Below are 13678 nucleotides of genomic sequence, written 5' to 3'. Positions count from 1 at the left end.
AAACAGTAAGTCTAATTCCACTCAAAAATAGATCGACGAGCCCCCATTTTGTCATAGCCCTGGCTCATAGAGCACGACAAAGTGGGAGACAACACACCTTTAACGCAACTTTAACTGAACTTTATTTATAAATGCAACCCAAAACAACATAACAAAGAAGTCTGTAATCTGTAGAGTCAGTAATGTCTGCAGTGTTGTTTGTAATTGAGGGTGGTGATGATAACACAAAAGAACACACAAACCAAACAGGCAGCAAGTCGTCAGAGAGAGAGAGACAATGTGAAGGAGGAGCCAGCTAAATAACCTGGGCCTAGGCTGCCCAGGTGAATCTCGTCAGATCAGCAGCTCCACCCATCTACCTGAAATGAGCCTGCAAGAAAAAAACACACAACGGGACGACCAGGAGAGAGCTGGGTCGTCACAGCATTAAGTTATGAATGTGTAAAGAAATGCACAAAGTGTAGAGTAACTGTTCAAATATGTTTCCCCCTCCAAATGTTTACAGCCCCAAGATCCTGATCGTGGTGGGGAACAGGTACACTTGATTGATTCTACATCTCTGAACACGTTTCAGGCTGGATGCTGACCGTTTATAACAAATAATACATAATAAGAGGAGTGTTTCCATCTGAATTGAGATATCAACAATAAACAACTTCAGAATGATCCATCAACGGTGAAGGACGCGGTGTGTCATCCATCATATCTTTTTGTGTGTGTTTTTATTATTATTTCAAGTGAACAATACGGGACAAATACACGAGCAGGGAGACATTTTTATATGTGTATGGTGGTGGTGTGTGTGTGTGTGTGTGTGGACATCAGGAATTAATATCAAGAATAATAGGGAAAAATATAAAAAACAAAGCTACACCTGAAAAAATAAAAAATGAGAGAAAAAAGATAAAAACAAATAATAATAATAATAATAACAATAATAATAACAGTGATAAGAATAATTAAAGATAATGATCATCTTAATAATAATAATAGTGTTAATAAACAGAAACAGTGAAGAGGGAAAAAAGAAAAAAAAGTGAAGATGATGATAAAGAATGATCAAAATAATATGATAAATGATAAACAGAAACAAACGTGATGGTAGAGAGTATAATGATGGTCACAAATTGTAGTAATAATAAAAAATAATCAGACATAATAGCAGTAATGATAATAATTTATATTAATATTAATAAAATAGAATACATTTAAAAAGTGGTGACAACAGAAACCATCATATAGATTAGTGATAATAATAATATAGAAGTCATAGCAATCCCATCATATCATGAGTGATCAGTTTTTCAACGTGTTTTTTTCGCAGAGCAGCAGAATCCTGACGTGAAGACATGAACGGCCGATGTTTGTCCTCGGGGAACGCTCCCGTGAATGGACACGTGAACATCGTTCCACCATGCTGGATGAACGATGTCTACCACAGGGCTGACTGCACACACGACATGTTTAGTACTTTGTTGTCATAATAAACAGCCTTTCCTCCTGTGGCTCACTGTGTGTTATATACAATTCACTGCTTTCCAAATAGGGGGAAACTTTAATAATAATTAATAATAATAGATTTTATTTATAGTGCACTTTTCATTCAATGAATCTCAGAGTGTTACATAAAAACATCACATCACAAAAAGGGGCATAATTTAGCAGCCAAAGGCAAACTTTGAGGCAGATTTAACGTTTTAAAGTGGAGGGATTGAGATCCGTTGCTTCTAGCGGCCTCTGTGGCGGTAGATGGAACTGCAGGCGAGCCACTTTGCTTCTTGATGATTCTTTTCCTTCTTTACTTCCATTAGTTTGTTTGTTTATTTTTCTTGGACCGGAAGTTGAATGGTCTTCTTTCTCTGCCTGTTGATCCTCCATTGTGAGTCAGCAGTAATGAAATGTACCTGGTCAACCACTGAAATGTTACGGACTCCCACTTTAATATATGTTTTTTTTTATATGTTATTGATCAGTGCCTTCGTACACCTTCTCATGAATGTCTGACCTCTTTCTGTCTGTTATTACATTGTGTAACACGCTGTACAGGCTGCTACTGTCGCGTCTGTTGGATGAATAGAAGAAAATATGTTTAAAATGTTATATGTTTTGTGAAAAACAGAATGAATAAATAGGCCGAACAGAAGAAACATTCTAAAATTAAAGATGTTTATAAATAATTAATAATCAGTCTTCTGTTATAAATGTTTCCCAACAGTAATATTGATTATTCATTATTAATATAAATAAGCTAAATGGGGGTCCTTGGCCTGGCAATCCTGGGATCTGGGATCCCCTGGTCTAGATCATAAGCAGGCCTTTGCGCCAAAGAAAATACGAGGGTTGTGGATATGGTTTCGCTCATTGACGTGTGCTGCCTTCAATGCTATCGGAAATACGAACACTCCACAACACTTCGCTAAACTCCTCCCTATACACGCGAGATAAGATATCTCGGAGGGCCGGAGCAACCTTTGGGTTTTCAGCTGTGTTCATTATATTATAGTATGTTTATAGAAACAGTGACTTTTAGATAGATAGATAGATAGATAGATAGATAGATAGATAGATAGATAGATAGATAGATAGATAGATAGATAGATAGATAGATAGATGATCGATTGATTCCCTGTTATCTACAATACAGTATATGTTTTTCCGATAGCATTGAACCTCAGCGCGTTCCTCTCGTCCTCTCGTCGGGTCTGGTTCGGCGGTTCGGCGGTTCGGGATCTATCGGTTAAAAAATGCCCCCCAAAACCATCAGCAGGGCTATAAAGGACGCGCTGGAGCAGCTGACCAAGGAGGGCTTCGAAGCTTTCTGCGACCAGCTGCTGGACCGCAGGGAAGAGCCGCGGGTCCGACGCAACAAAGTGGAGGGGAAAAGCTTCCTGGTTATCGCAAATGTCTTGGTCCAAACTTTCACCGAGGCCGGAGCTGCCCGAGTGGCCGAGGAGATACTGAGAGAGATCGACTGCAACAGCGAGGCGGACCAACTGGGTAAATATATATTTAATTTAGCGCGGTTCATTCTTACTTTCACTTTCGAGCTGTGGCTCAACGGTCTGACCGAAGAGTCGGTTTGGTCTAGTAGTGGGTTGATAAAACCCAGCAGCATATTAAATATTCATAAACGGTGTTTTAGTCAGAGTGTTATCAGGATGTAACCGTGCTTCCTATATGACAGTTGCAGACATCGCTGGACTGACGTCCTCCACACCTGCTTCCGGTGACCGTGAGTTGTTTTTAACACGAGACATTATATTAATATTGGAAATATTGGAACCAACATTTGTATGTTTTTTAAGCATTGAGGACGAGGTGTTTCTATGTGTAATATTATGTTTGTATATTATGTGTCTTAATAATAATATAAATAATATATATTATTATAATTTAATTATACTATTTATATAAATAATAATAATAATGACAGATTTAGCTTAACGTGATGTATTGAGTTGTCGTATTGCATATTGAACAAACCCCGTAACAAGATAATCAATAGTGCAAGAGAGAGAAATGTCTCTTAAAATAAATAAATAAAGGAGAATCCAGCACAAGTTATTTGCTTTGGACTTGGCCGAGCATGTATCTGGGAGTTCCACGTTCAAAGCAGCAATAGTGGTTATTATGGAGCTCACGCAAATAAATACACATAAATGACGGGCAAACATTCCTATGAAATATTATTATCTTAATATTATCTTAATCTGGCATCCAAGAGGGCACTTCATAAAAAAGAGTTGAGGACAAATTCAGGAGGAAATGCATTTTAATTGTCTATCTTTACCGTGAAAGACGGCCTTTTGTTTGCTGTGTGTCTGAAAAAACATGCATTAACACTTTTTCATGAAGCAATTTTGAATTTGTTTCAGACGGGAGACGGTCAGCTGGAGCGGCTGCTGTGAACACCGTGGCAGGAGGTGGATGCACAGGTAAGGTGATGTCTTCACAGTGAACGCTGCCTGCCATCGGACACCGATCAGATTGAGACTGTTGAATTCAAATGAATTAGTTTGACACTTATTGTGTTATTTCTCAGAGTTGGACGAGAAGATCGCTGTAATGTTTGCACATTGAGGATAGAGCCAGGAGACATTTAGCTTAGCTTAGCATACAGACTGGAAGCAAAGGGAAACAGTTAGCCTGGTTCAGTCCAGAACTCCTAAAAACCACAACATTGTGACGAGCTCGCTGTTCTCTAGTTCCTCCTGTCTCTGTGCTAAACTAAGCTAAATGTCTCCTAGATTTGTGTGTGTGTGTGTGTGTGTGTGTGTGTGTGTGTGTGTAGAGTACAGACATAAGGGCTGTATCTATTCAATTCAGTTTTATTTCTAGTGTCATATCACAACAGAAGTCGTCTCAGGACACATTGAACAGGACTAGAATACGCTCATGATTTATTACATTTTCAGAGTCCCAACATCACCAGGAGCGTTGCAGCGACAGTGGCGAGAAAAAACTGCCTTAATACGCTTTTAGGCAGAAATCTGGTGCAGCCCAGGCCCTCGGGTTCCAACTGCATTTGGTGGTGGTAGTAGTATAGTAGAAGTATAGTATATAGTATCTATCTTCTCATCCTACTCTTGGCATGAAAGTGCGTCTCCCAAAAATGTTGTATCGTAGAAACTTTAGATGCAAGAGCTTTACAGAATTTGGAGAACACGTAACTTCGTAGCTGTAAACTGAACCCTTATTCTTTCAGATGTAGTTTAATGCCAGAGTTAGAAATCCACTATTTGATCATCAAAATGAACCTTTTCCTCTGAAGAAAATGTACAAAGTTGTAATCAGGCATTCCTCCTTCTTTCCTCAGGGGCTCAGTTTGTGGATAAACATAGACTCCAGCTGATCGAAAGAGTGAAAAACATTGGACCCATTTTTGATGAGCTCCTCGACAAAGGCATCATCCAACAAGAGAGTTACAATAAAATCTTGGCTCGCCCCACTGATCAGGAGAAGATGAGGAAGCTCTACTCCGGTCCCCTGACTGCTGCCGGACCTGACGGCAAAGACGTCTTCTACGCAATCCTCGAGGAAAGGGAGAAATATCTCATTGCTGACCTCAAGAAGAAGTGAAATTCATCATCAGACCAAATCTACATTCTACCTGAACACAAACAGTTTTTATATAATCAAAGTTGGGGAGATATTCATTTTAATGCTACGCGAAATGTTTAAACGGAGCCGTTTCCTCTTAAATCCAATGAAATGTATACTTATGTGGTCCAGCCCCGATCAATCAATGAATTATCAGACAATCATGTAAGAAACTAACAAGTTATCATCAGACATGTTTTTATCCAACAAATAATCAAATGGAATGAAAGTCTAGTTTATGTAAATGAAAACATAACATAAGCTTCATTTATACCAAATGTGTTTTTTTTTAAATCACTTTTATCACAAAATGTTTTATATTTTTAAATGTATACATTTATAATAAAATCTTCTGCTTGCTATGAGTGGTTCTTCGTGGTATTTTCAGCTTTCAGGCTTCTTTGCATGTAAGAATTTAGGAGCTCTGAATGTTTCATGTCCAACGGCCTCAACGTATTGAACGACTTTCCTTTGACAACATTTGGATGGAGAACTGTGCTGCAGTTTCTCTCTGAGATGTTATGAACGCGAGGAGAGGCGTGAAAAACGAAAGACTTTTTTGCTTTTAGGAAGGTTCCTAAAGGGAGAAATGTTCAGATGTAAACAAGCCATGATAAGAGCAGTTTGAATTCTCTAAATGCAAAGGAAAGGTGCTTCTTTGCTTCCTTTCAAAACCTTTGCATGTTTAACAATTACTTCCATGCAATCATTGGATTGAGACAGACATTGGACAGTGATATTTTTTATTTCATTTGTATTTATTTATTTCAAGCATGTTACAAATGTTTAAAAAAATAACTGCAGCAAACGAATTCTTGATTATGAACAACAATCATCAACATGAACAAATATTAAATCTCCAAAAAGTGAGTGTAAGCCAACTAATAATTACATATTTTTTATATCTTCCATAACATTGAAATAACAAAAAAACTGAAAATGAACTAAAATATAGTTTGTTGTGCTTTAACATATTGACATATTCGCGTGGTGTTAACTGAGCTTAACGGGACGTCCTACGCCCCCTGGTGGAACGTTTAATCACTACACCTCACGTTCAACTCCGCCACAAAAACGACATAAACGGGGTTTAATGTGACAAATAACATCACCCAAGGTGAATAAAATAATAATATTATATTTTACAACTTCAAACACGTCATTACACACTGACAAGGGTTTAACTGAGGTTCGTAGTGGAGCCAACGGAGTGTTTTCTGTCACTGTTTTGTTTTGTTTAATTCAGACTGGTCCGTCACTGAAACGTGTCCCACCGGAAACAAAACCCAAAGCCCCGCGGGGCAGAACAATAACACATTAAAAGGTTAACATAGCAAAAATATAACTGAACGGTTAAATCCACATTATTGTGTTGGTCAGTTGGTTTACAGGCAACAGAGTTGATTGTAACAGCGACCGGAAAGAGGAGCTGCTGGACCGGAAGCCGTTCATCAGCCGTCGCGTTACAGTGACGTAGCTTAATGAAAGTCCAGTAAATGGGCGGGAAGGCTCAGGTGAGGGAATCAACTGATTATTGCTGTGCAGAACTGCAGATGAGGGTGGATCTGGGACGAGTTGGTGATCGGGCAGGAGATGAACCCAAGGCAACAAAACAAAAACATGAAACCAGATCAGAATAGAGGCGTACAAAAGGTAATAGAGGGCGACCAGGGAGGCTCTCATGGACGTGGAATCAGGATCTGATCCAGTGCCGAGGCCGTCTGGAGATCAGCTCAGGACCCAAAGGTGAGAGGAAGATAGCTGTCAGATTAATCTACGTTTATATTAGTTCATAATGTAAAGCAACAACAGAACATAGGCCTGCCATGACTATGGATGGGATAGTCCATTTCGGCATTAAAGTCCTGCATTAGACCCTGGTTCACCCCCAAAAAGAGAAACTCACAACAACAAACATAGATGCAATGTTTTAGTAGCTTTAATCAGCTTGACGGTGTAAAACTAGGAATTCCTCATGGTTCCTACCAGTAAACGATACCTGTTGCTGGACCTGTGTGTAGGCTTTTATTGCCCCAGGATGTGCATGTGAAGGCTCCCTGTAGTTCCTCTGCTGATATCGACATTCAAGGTTGTGTTAACAATTTGAGCTAATTTCTTGCTTGTAGATATTTACATTAGCAAAAGCTTTATATGACACGTTGAGACAGTGACAGTGCAATAATACTGATATATTCTATGATACTCCTACCTCAGCAGCAGATACACTACTATACCCATACCTGCAAACTCATGAGGCTGGAAAAGGTGACAAACTAAACCGTTGTAGGGGGTCTGGCCTGACATTTGCTTTGCGATGCAGAAAACAGGCGAATTCAACACAGTATTTATGAGTTCTTCTTCTTGAGACTGGCAACAAGAAACGGCTCTTTCTCCTCGAGGATTTTGAAGAAGATGTCTTTTCCGTCGCGTCCGGCTGCATTCAGGGGACCTCCGTAGAGTTTTCTCATCTTCTCCCGGGTGGTTGGAATGGCAGACATTCTGTCATAAAATTCTTGCTGGATTACAACTTCTCTCAGGAGATGATCCAAGATTGGTTCAATGTTGTTCACTCTGTCGATCAGATCACACTGGTGTTTATCCACGAAGTGATCGCCTGAGGCTAGAGGGAAAGAAAAAGAATTGGATTCAGGTCAACAGCCTACCTGGTGACATCACTTTCTAGAACATTTAAGAAATCTACCCATCCATCATCCACCGCTTATCCTGTATTCAGGGTCGGGGGTGGTAACAGGTAACCAGTCTATCACAGGGCTGACATGTAGAGACAGACAGGTAACCAGTCTATCACAGGGCTGACATGTAGAGACAGACAGGTAACCAGTCTATCACAGCGAGACATGTAGAGACAGACAGGTAACCAGTCTATCACAGGGCTGAAATGTAGAGACAGACAGGTAACCAGTCTATCACAGGGCTGACATGTAGAGACAGACAGGTAACCAGTCTATCACAGGGAGACATGTAGAGACAGACAGGTAACCAGTCTATCACAGGGCTGACATGTAGAGACAGACAGGTAACCAGTCTATCACAGGGAGACATGTAGAGACAGACAGGTAACCAGTCTATCACAGGGAGACATGTAGAGACAGACAGGTAACCAGTCTATCACAGGGCTGACATGTAGAGACAGACAGGTAACCAGTCTATCACAGGACTGACATCTAGAGACAGACAGGTAACCAGTCTATCACAGGGAGACATGTAGAGACAGACAGGTAACCAGTCTATCACAGGGAGACATGTAGAGACAGACAGGTAACCAGTCTATCACAGGGAGACATGTAGAGACAGACAGGTAACCAGTCTATCACAGGGAGACATGTAGAGACAGACAGGTAACCAGTTGTAGAAGAAAACTCTTCAGGTCCAATTCTGTGGCTGGTTCAAATGAGGTTTAATCACTGACAGTGGAGAAAATAAATTCACAGTGTATCCATGAAGATCCAGTCTCTCGAATGGCTTGGCCGAGTTGGATTTATACAGAACATTCGGGAGAACAAAAGGGAAGGCGTCATGAGTGGATTTGCATTGAATCAACACATGTCTCTCTGCAGAGGAAGAGACATCTGTTCATATCTACAAGGTGTGACCGTTCTCGGGAGAGCTAGACGATGTCACTACAGGGGTCACTCATCGGGCCTTGATCAATGTATGTGAGACAAATGTTACCGAATGTTACAGTTCAGGAAGAGGGAAAGATCAAAGAGTCTTTTCATCAAGACTGCAAGGGTTAAATTCAATAGAAACAGCTCAGCAGGACATTTGATGTTCCCGAGATAAGGAACATTATAAAAAAACAAATAAGAAATGTAAGGTAACACATTTTCTTCTACAAGGCTCTGCGTGGAGATCAGTGGGAGAACACCCGGCAGGTGCGTGAAAGATACCTTGCAGCTAGGTAGTTTTTAAATTGGTGTCATGGCAGAGCCTGCAAAGACAAGGAGGAGTATAATGTCCGATGAGGCGAAGAAAAGAAAACAGGAGCATGACAAATAAAGAGCTCATACAAGAGTGAACATCAGACCGGCTCACACTCGAGAGCTGAAGGAGGCTTCAAATTGCAAGACGGATGGTGACTTGGCTTTGTTGCTGCTGGACTTGTAAATAATACCGGTAATCATTTTTTTTTCCAACAGTGTGCATCTGTGTACAATACATTGTCGATTATTTTATTGGCTCATGTTAGCTAAGGCGTTAGCTATTGTGCTAATATTTATATGTAACTATCGCTATGGCTCATGTTAGCTAACCTTAGCTAAGGCGTTAGCTATTGTGCTAATATATATATATATGTAACTATCGCTATGGCTCATGTTAGCTAATCTTAGCTAAGGCATTAGCTATTGTGCTAATATATATGTAACTATCGCTATGGCTCATGTTAGCTAATCTAAGCTAAGGTGTTAGCTATTGTGCTAATATATATTTAAATATATGTAACTATAGCTATGGCTCATGTTAGCTAATCTTAGCTAAGGCGTTAGCTACTCTACCTTGTCACTGGACATCGTTCAAATCGTTCATCGTTTCCAGAGCCGGTTCTGCATACAAACAAATAACGTGCATGCGACAGTAGGCTGGGGTAGGCTAAATTATTTACAATGGCAGTAATGGACAATTCCCTTCCAACCTGTAGGGGGACCGAAGAGGAAAAGTTCTTAAAGTGATGGTTCGGAGTGAAATGCACCCTAGGTAATTTCCAACATGACATCTAGCCAAACACCCCCTCGGAAGCATTTTTAGCGATGGTCAGCATTGGTCAAGATAACCGCTATCAGCCGAATGGCTTAGTACTAGCGCTATGGTACATAGAGTATATCTTGTAAATTACCCCACTAATAATGCATGGAATGTTACCAAACTTCTGCAGTAGTACACATAGGGTCTATACTCACAAAACGAGGCATTTGAAAGTTTGTAAGTACACCAGGAGTTTATTTAAAAGAACACTTGCCTGATAGCTTCTATCCTCGGCTGCTATGCTACAGCAGCGTAGACGCCACTTCGGTGTTTACCCAGCCGATGCCGTGACGTGAGTTTCACGCGAGAGTATGAAAAAGTTTCGCTAAATGTTTAGAAATGCTTGTATTATCAGGTCAACACTTATCAACACTTGTTGAGCTGATAATACAAGCATTTATAAAAATGTGTTGAGCTGATAATACAAGCATTTATAAAAACTCAGCGAAACGTTTTCATACTCTCGCGTGAAACTCGCGTCACGGCATCGGCTGGGTAAACAAGGAAGTGGCGTCTATGCTGCGGTAGCATAGCAGCCGAGGATAGACGCTATCAGGCAAGTGTTCTTTTAAATAAACTCCTGGTGTACTTACAAACTTTCAAATGCCTCGTTTTGTCAGAACATACCCTATGTGTACTGCTGCAGAAGTTTGGTAACATTCCATGCATTATTAGTGGGGTAATTTACGAGATATATCCCCAGTACCATAGCGCTAGTAATTGCAAGTAATTTGGCTAATCGCCCTATCTTGACCACTGCTGACCATCGCTAAAAATGCTTCTGAGGGGGTGTTTGGCTGGATGTCATGGTGGAAATTACCTAGGGTGCATTTCACTCCGAACCATCACTTTAAGTGTTGCTTTAAGGCAGTTTTTTCTCGCCACTCTTGCTGCAACGCTCCTGGGGATGTTGGGACTCTGAACAGGACTAGAATATGCTCATGATTTATAAAATTTTCAATGTGTCCTGAGATGAATTCTGTTGTGATATGACACTATAAATAAAATTGAATTGAATAGATACAGCCCTCATGTCTGTACTCTATACACACACACACACACAAACACACAAATCTAGGAGACATTTAGCTTAGTTTAGCACAGAGACAGGAGGAACTGGAGAACAGCGAGCTCGTCCCAATGTTGTGGTTTTTAGGAGTTCTGGACTGAACCAGGCTAACCCTTTCCCTTTGCTTCCAGTCTTTATGCTAAGCTAAGCTAAATGTCTCCTGGCTCTATCCTCAATGTGCAAACATTACAGCGATCTTCTCGTCCAACTCTAAGAAATAACAGAATAGGTGTCAGACTAATTCATTTGAATTCAACAGTCTCAATCTGATCGGTGTCGCAGGCAGCGTCGAAGGCGTTCACTGTGAAGACATCACCTTACCTGTGCATCCACCTCCTGCCACGGTGTTCACAGCAGCTGCTCCAGCTGACGGTCTCCCGTCTGAAATAAATTCAAAATTGCTTCATGAAAGAGTGTTAATGCGTGTTTTTTCAGACACACAGCAAACACAGCAAACACTTTCACGGTAAAGATAGACGATTAAAATGCTTTTACTGCTTAATTTGTCCTCACCTCTTTTTTATGAAGTGCCCTTTTGGATGCCAGATTAAAGGTAGATAGTTCGGAATTTTGGACATAAGACCTATTTTCCAAGTCAGCCGGTGTGTTCGAGACGTCTGGAGACGTTTTCAAGAAATTTCATTCAGTTCTTCCAGTTGCCGAGTTCGCTTGTGCTATGGCTAGCGCAAGTCAATGGTTCTAGCTAGCATGGCATTAAAAACACTCATACCGACTCCAGAGTGCACCCGAGGCAAATCAATTAAAACACTAGACTGTCGATGTACATATCTGTGTTGATAGAATAATATTTGAAACAAAACTAACCTTGCATCGCATAAATCATCCATTTTTTGAGGGACTAGTTTTTCAGCAGCAGCGGAATTTTACTTTGCTCTGTTGGACTCAAAACTCTAAGACACGCTGCTCAGAATCCAGCCGGTAAATACACACCTGAACATCGCCGATTTGTCGGCACTTATGCCCCCAAGGCTGTCTGAAAAGCCCTTGGAGCTCACACAAACACCAGCCAGCCCACGGCCACGCGAACCCACAATTATGCATCACAAACCCGGAACTCTGCTCCGTCCGTAGACCCGTAAACCCTTGGATGCGTTGCAGGGAATCCCTCTGGTAAATAGAGACCTGACCCATGCCGAACAGTCGGGCCTCGTGCCCCCAGACCTGGGTGAAAAGCCCTTAGACCTCACGCAAACACCGGGCAGCCCACGGCCACGCGAACCCACAATTACGCACCGCGAACCCGAACCTCTGCTCCGTCCGGAGAACCGTAAACCCTCGGACGCATTGCGGGGGATTCCCTCCTGGCACCACCAGTCTCCGTTTGTTCGGTCCCGGTTCTCAGCTCCAGCGGGGGCTATCTCGGTCTCCCCAGACGCTCGCGTTCTGCCCTTTGAGCATCCCTCTCACGCAATTCTTCCTCTGTATATTCAGGCTCGTACAGGTACGGTTGGGTTTGGGTGGAAAACTCCTCATCAGAATCTTCAAAAGTTTCAGTTTATTCTCCAAAAGTGTCCATTTCCGTGAGATTGAAGAAACTAGCACTGCAGGCTACTCTGCGTCTGTAGCAATGACAGCAGGTAAACAAACTATTATAGAACCGGTAACTTATAAGTGCTAGGTGATATCACTCCGCCGCTGCCATAGCCTACTAGGAAGTATGACACGCTGCTGCTGCTGCTGAGACATAAATCCTTAAAAATGCAAGGTTGGATTTATTTCAAACATTCTATCAACACAGATATGTACATCGACAGTCTGCCGTTACAATGGATTTGCCTCGGGTGCACTGTGGAGTGTAATTAATTAATAATTATTAATAATTATTATTACTATTATTATTTATATAAATGTTATAATTAAATTGTAATAATATATATTATTTTTATTATTATGAAGACACATAATATACAAACATAATAATACACATAGAAATACCTCATGTCCTCAATGCTTAAAAAACATACAAATGTTGGTTCCAATATTTCCAATATTAATATAATGTCTCGTGTTAAAAACAACTCACGGTCACTGGAAGCAGGTGTGGAGGACGTCAGTCCAGCGATGTCTGCAACTGTCATATAGGAAGCACGGTTACATCCTGATAACACTCTGACTAAAACACCGTTTATGAATATTTAATATGCTGCTGGGTTTTATCAACCCACTCCTGGACCAAACCAACTCTTCAGTCAGACCGTTGAGCCATGTCTTACCTTGTATGTGACCGGTGTTTTGGTATTCTTCTGAAAATGAAAAAGGAGGAAAAGAAAATTGACATATTTTGGCTTCACTCATGATACATATTTGAGTGACAGTGAAAGTTAAAAGTGTTTAATAGGCTGTGCAGATGAATTCCGGTGATATTATTTAAATCTGACCTTTTCGAATCGTATCGTCCCATACTGTTTTAAGCTCCCTACTGTGTTTGAGCTTGAGTGCAAAGTCTGCGTCTGGATTTCTTATGAACACTCCGAAGAAACTTGGGATACTGCTTTCATATCTGAGCTTTATGTTCTGAAGAAAAAAAATAAAATATGGGAAAAGGAAGTTAGACTTTCAGCATCCGAAGTTTGCGACAGCGATTAGTACGTTTTTTCGTTTTCTCATCTAAATCAATGAACAGAAAAATTATGAATATAACTGCCAAAAATTGGGAAAATGTCATGATTTCAGATATTTGAATGTTATTTAAATATTCATAATAACATAACGCTCACATTGTTC

The 13678-nt window shown here is 40.7% G+C and overlaps 2 protein-coding genes across 2 annotated transcripts in view; one reads left to right on the top strand and one right to left on the bottom strand.

The window, feature by feature from the left end:
- LOC311025004 (NACHT, LRR and PYD domains-containing protein 1b allele 5-like) overlaps positions 1-13678 on the bottom strand; it is a 174164-nt gene that overhangs the window by 63081 nt on the left and 97405 nt on the right. The window contains exons 12-14 of the mRNA XM_084027661.1: positions 13168-13197; positions 12978-13025; positions 11255-11314 (exon numbers count right to left, since the gene is read on the bottom strand). Of these exons, the coding sequence (XP_083883787.1) occupies positions 11255-11314; positions 12978-13025; positions 13168-13197 (138 nt within the window). The remainder of the gene's footprint in view (positions 1-11254; positions 11315-12977; positions 13026-13167; positions 13198-13678) is intronic.
- Positions 2292-5460, top strand: LOC311025029 (apoptosis-associated speck-like protein containing a CARD). The gene is made up of 4 exons (XM_084027698.1): positions 2292-2997; positions 3185-3232; positions 3876-3935; positions 4817-5460. Exons 1-4 carry the CDS (start codon positions 2745-2747, stop codon positions 5077-5079), a joined length of 624 nt encoding a protein of 207 aa, XP_083883824.1. The 5' UTR covers positions 2292-2744; the 3' UTR covers positions 5080-5460.

The sequence above is a fragment of the Eutrigla gurnardus genome (genome assembly GCF_963514095.1).
Source record: "Eutrigla gurnardus genome assembly, chromosome: 14".
NCBI classification, from domain to species: domain Eukaryota; kingdom Metazoa; phylum Chordata; class Actinopteri; order Perciformes; family Triglidae; genus Eutrigla; species Eutrigla gurnardus.
This window is presented reverse-complemented; position numbering and strand designations above follow the sequence as displayed.

Bases quoted from the DNA above. Each gene is read 5' to 3' on its own strand.
- LOC311025029 (XM_084027698.1), top strand. From the start codon at position 2,745: ATGCCCCCCAAAACCATCAGCAGGGCTATAAAGGACGCGCTGGAGCAG. The intron at 2,998-3,184 runs GTAAATATATAT...CCTATATGACAG, and splicing joins CAGCGAGGCGGACCAACTGG to TTGCAGACATCGCTGGACTG. The intron at 3,936-4,816 runs GTAAGGTGATGT...TTCTTTCCTCAG, and splicing joins GGCAGGAGGTGGATGCACAG to GGGCTCAGTTTGTGGATAAA.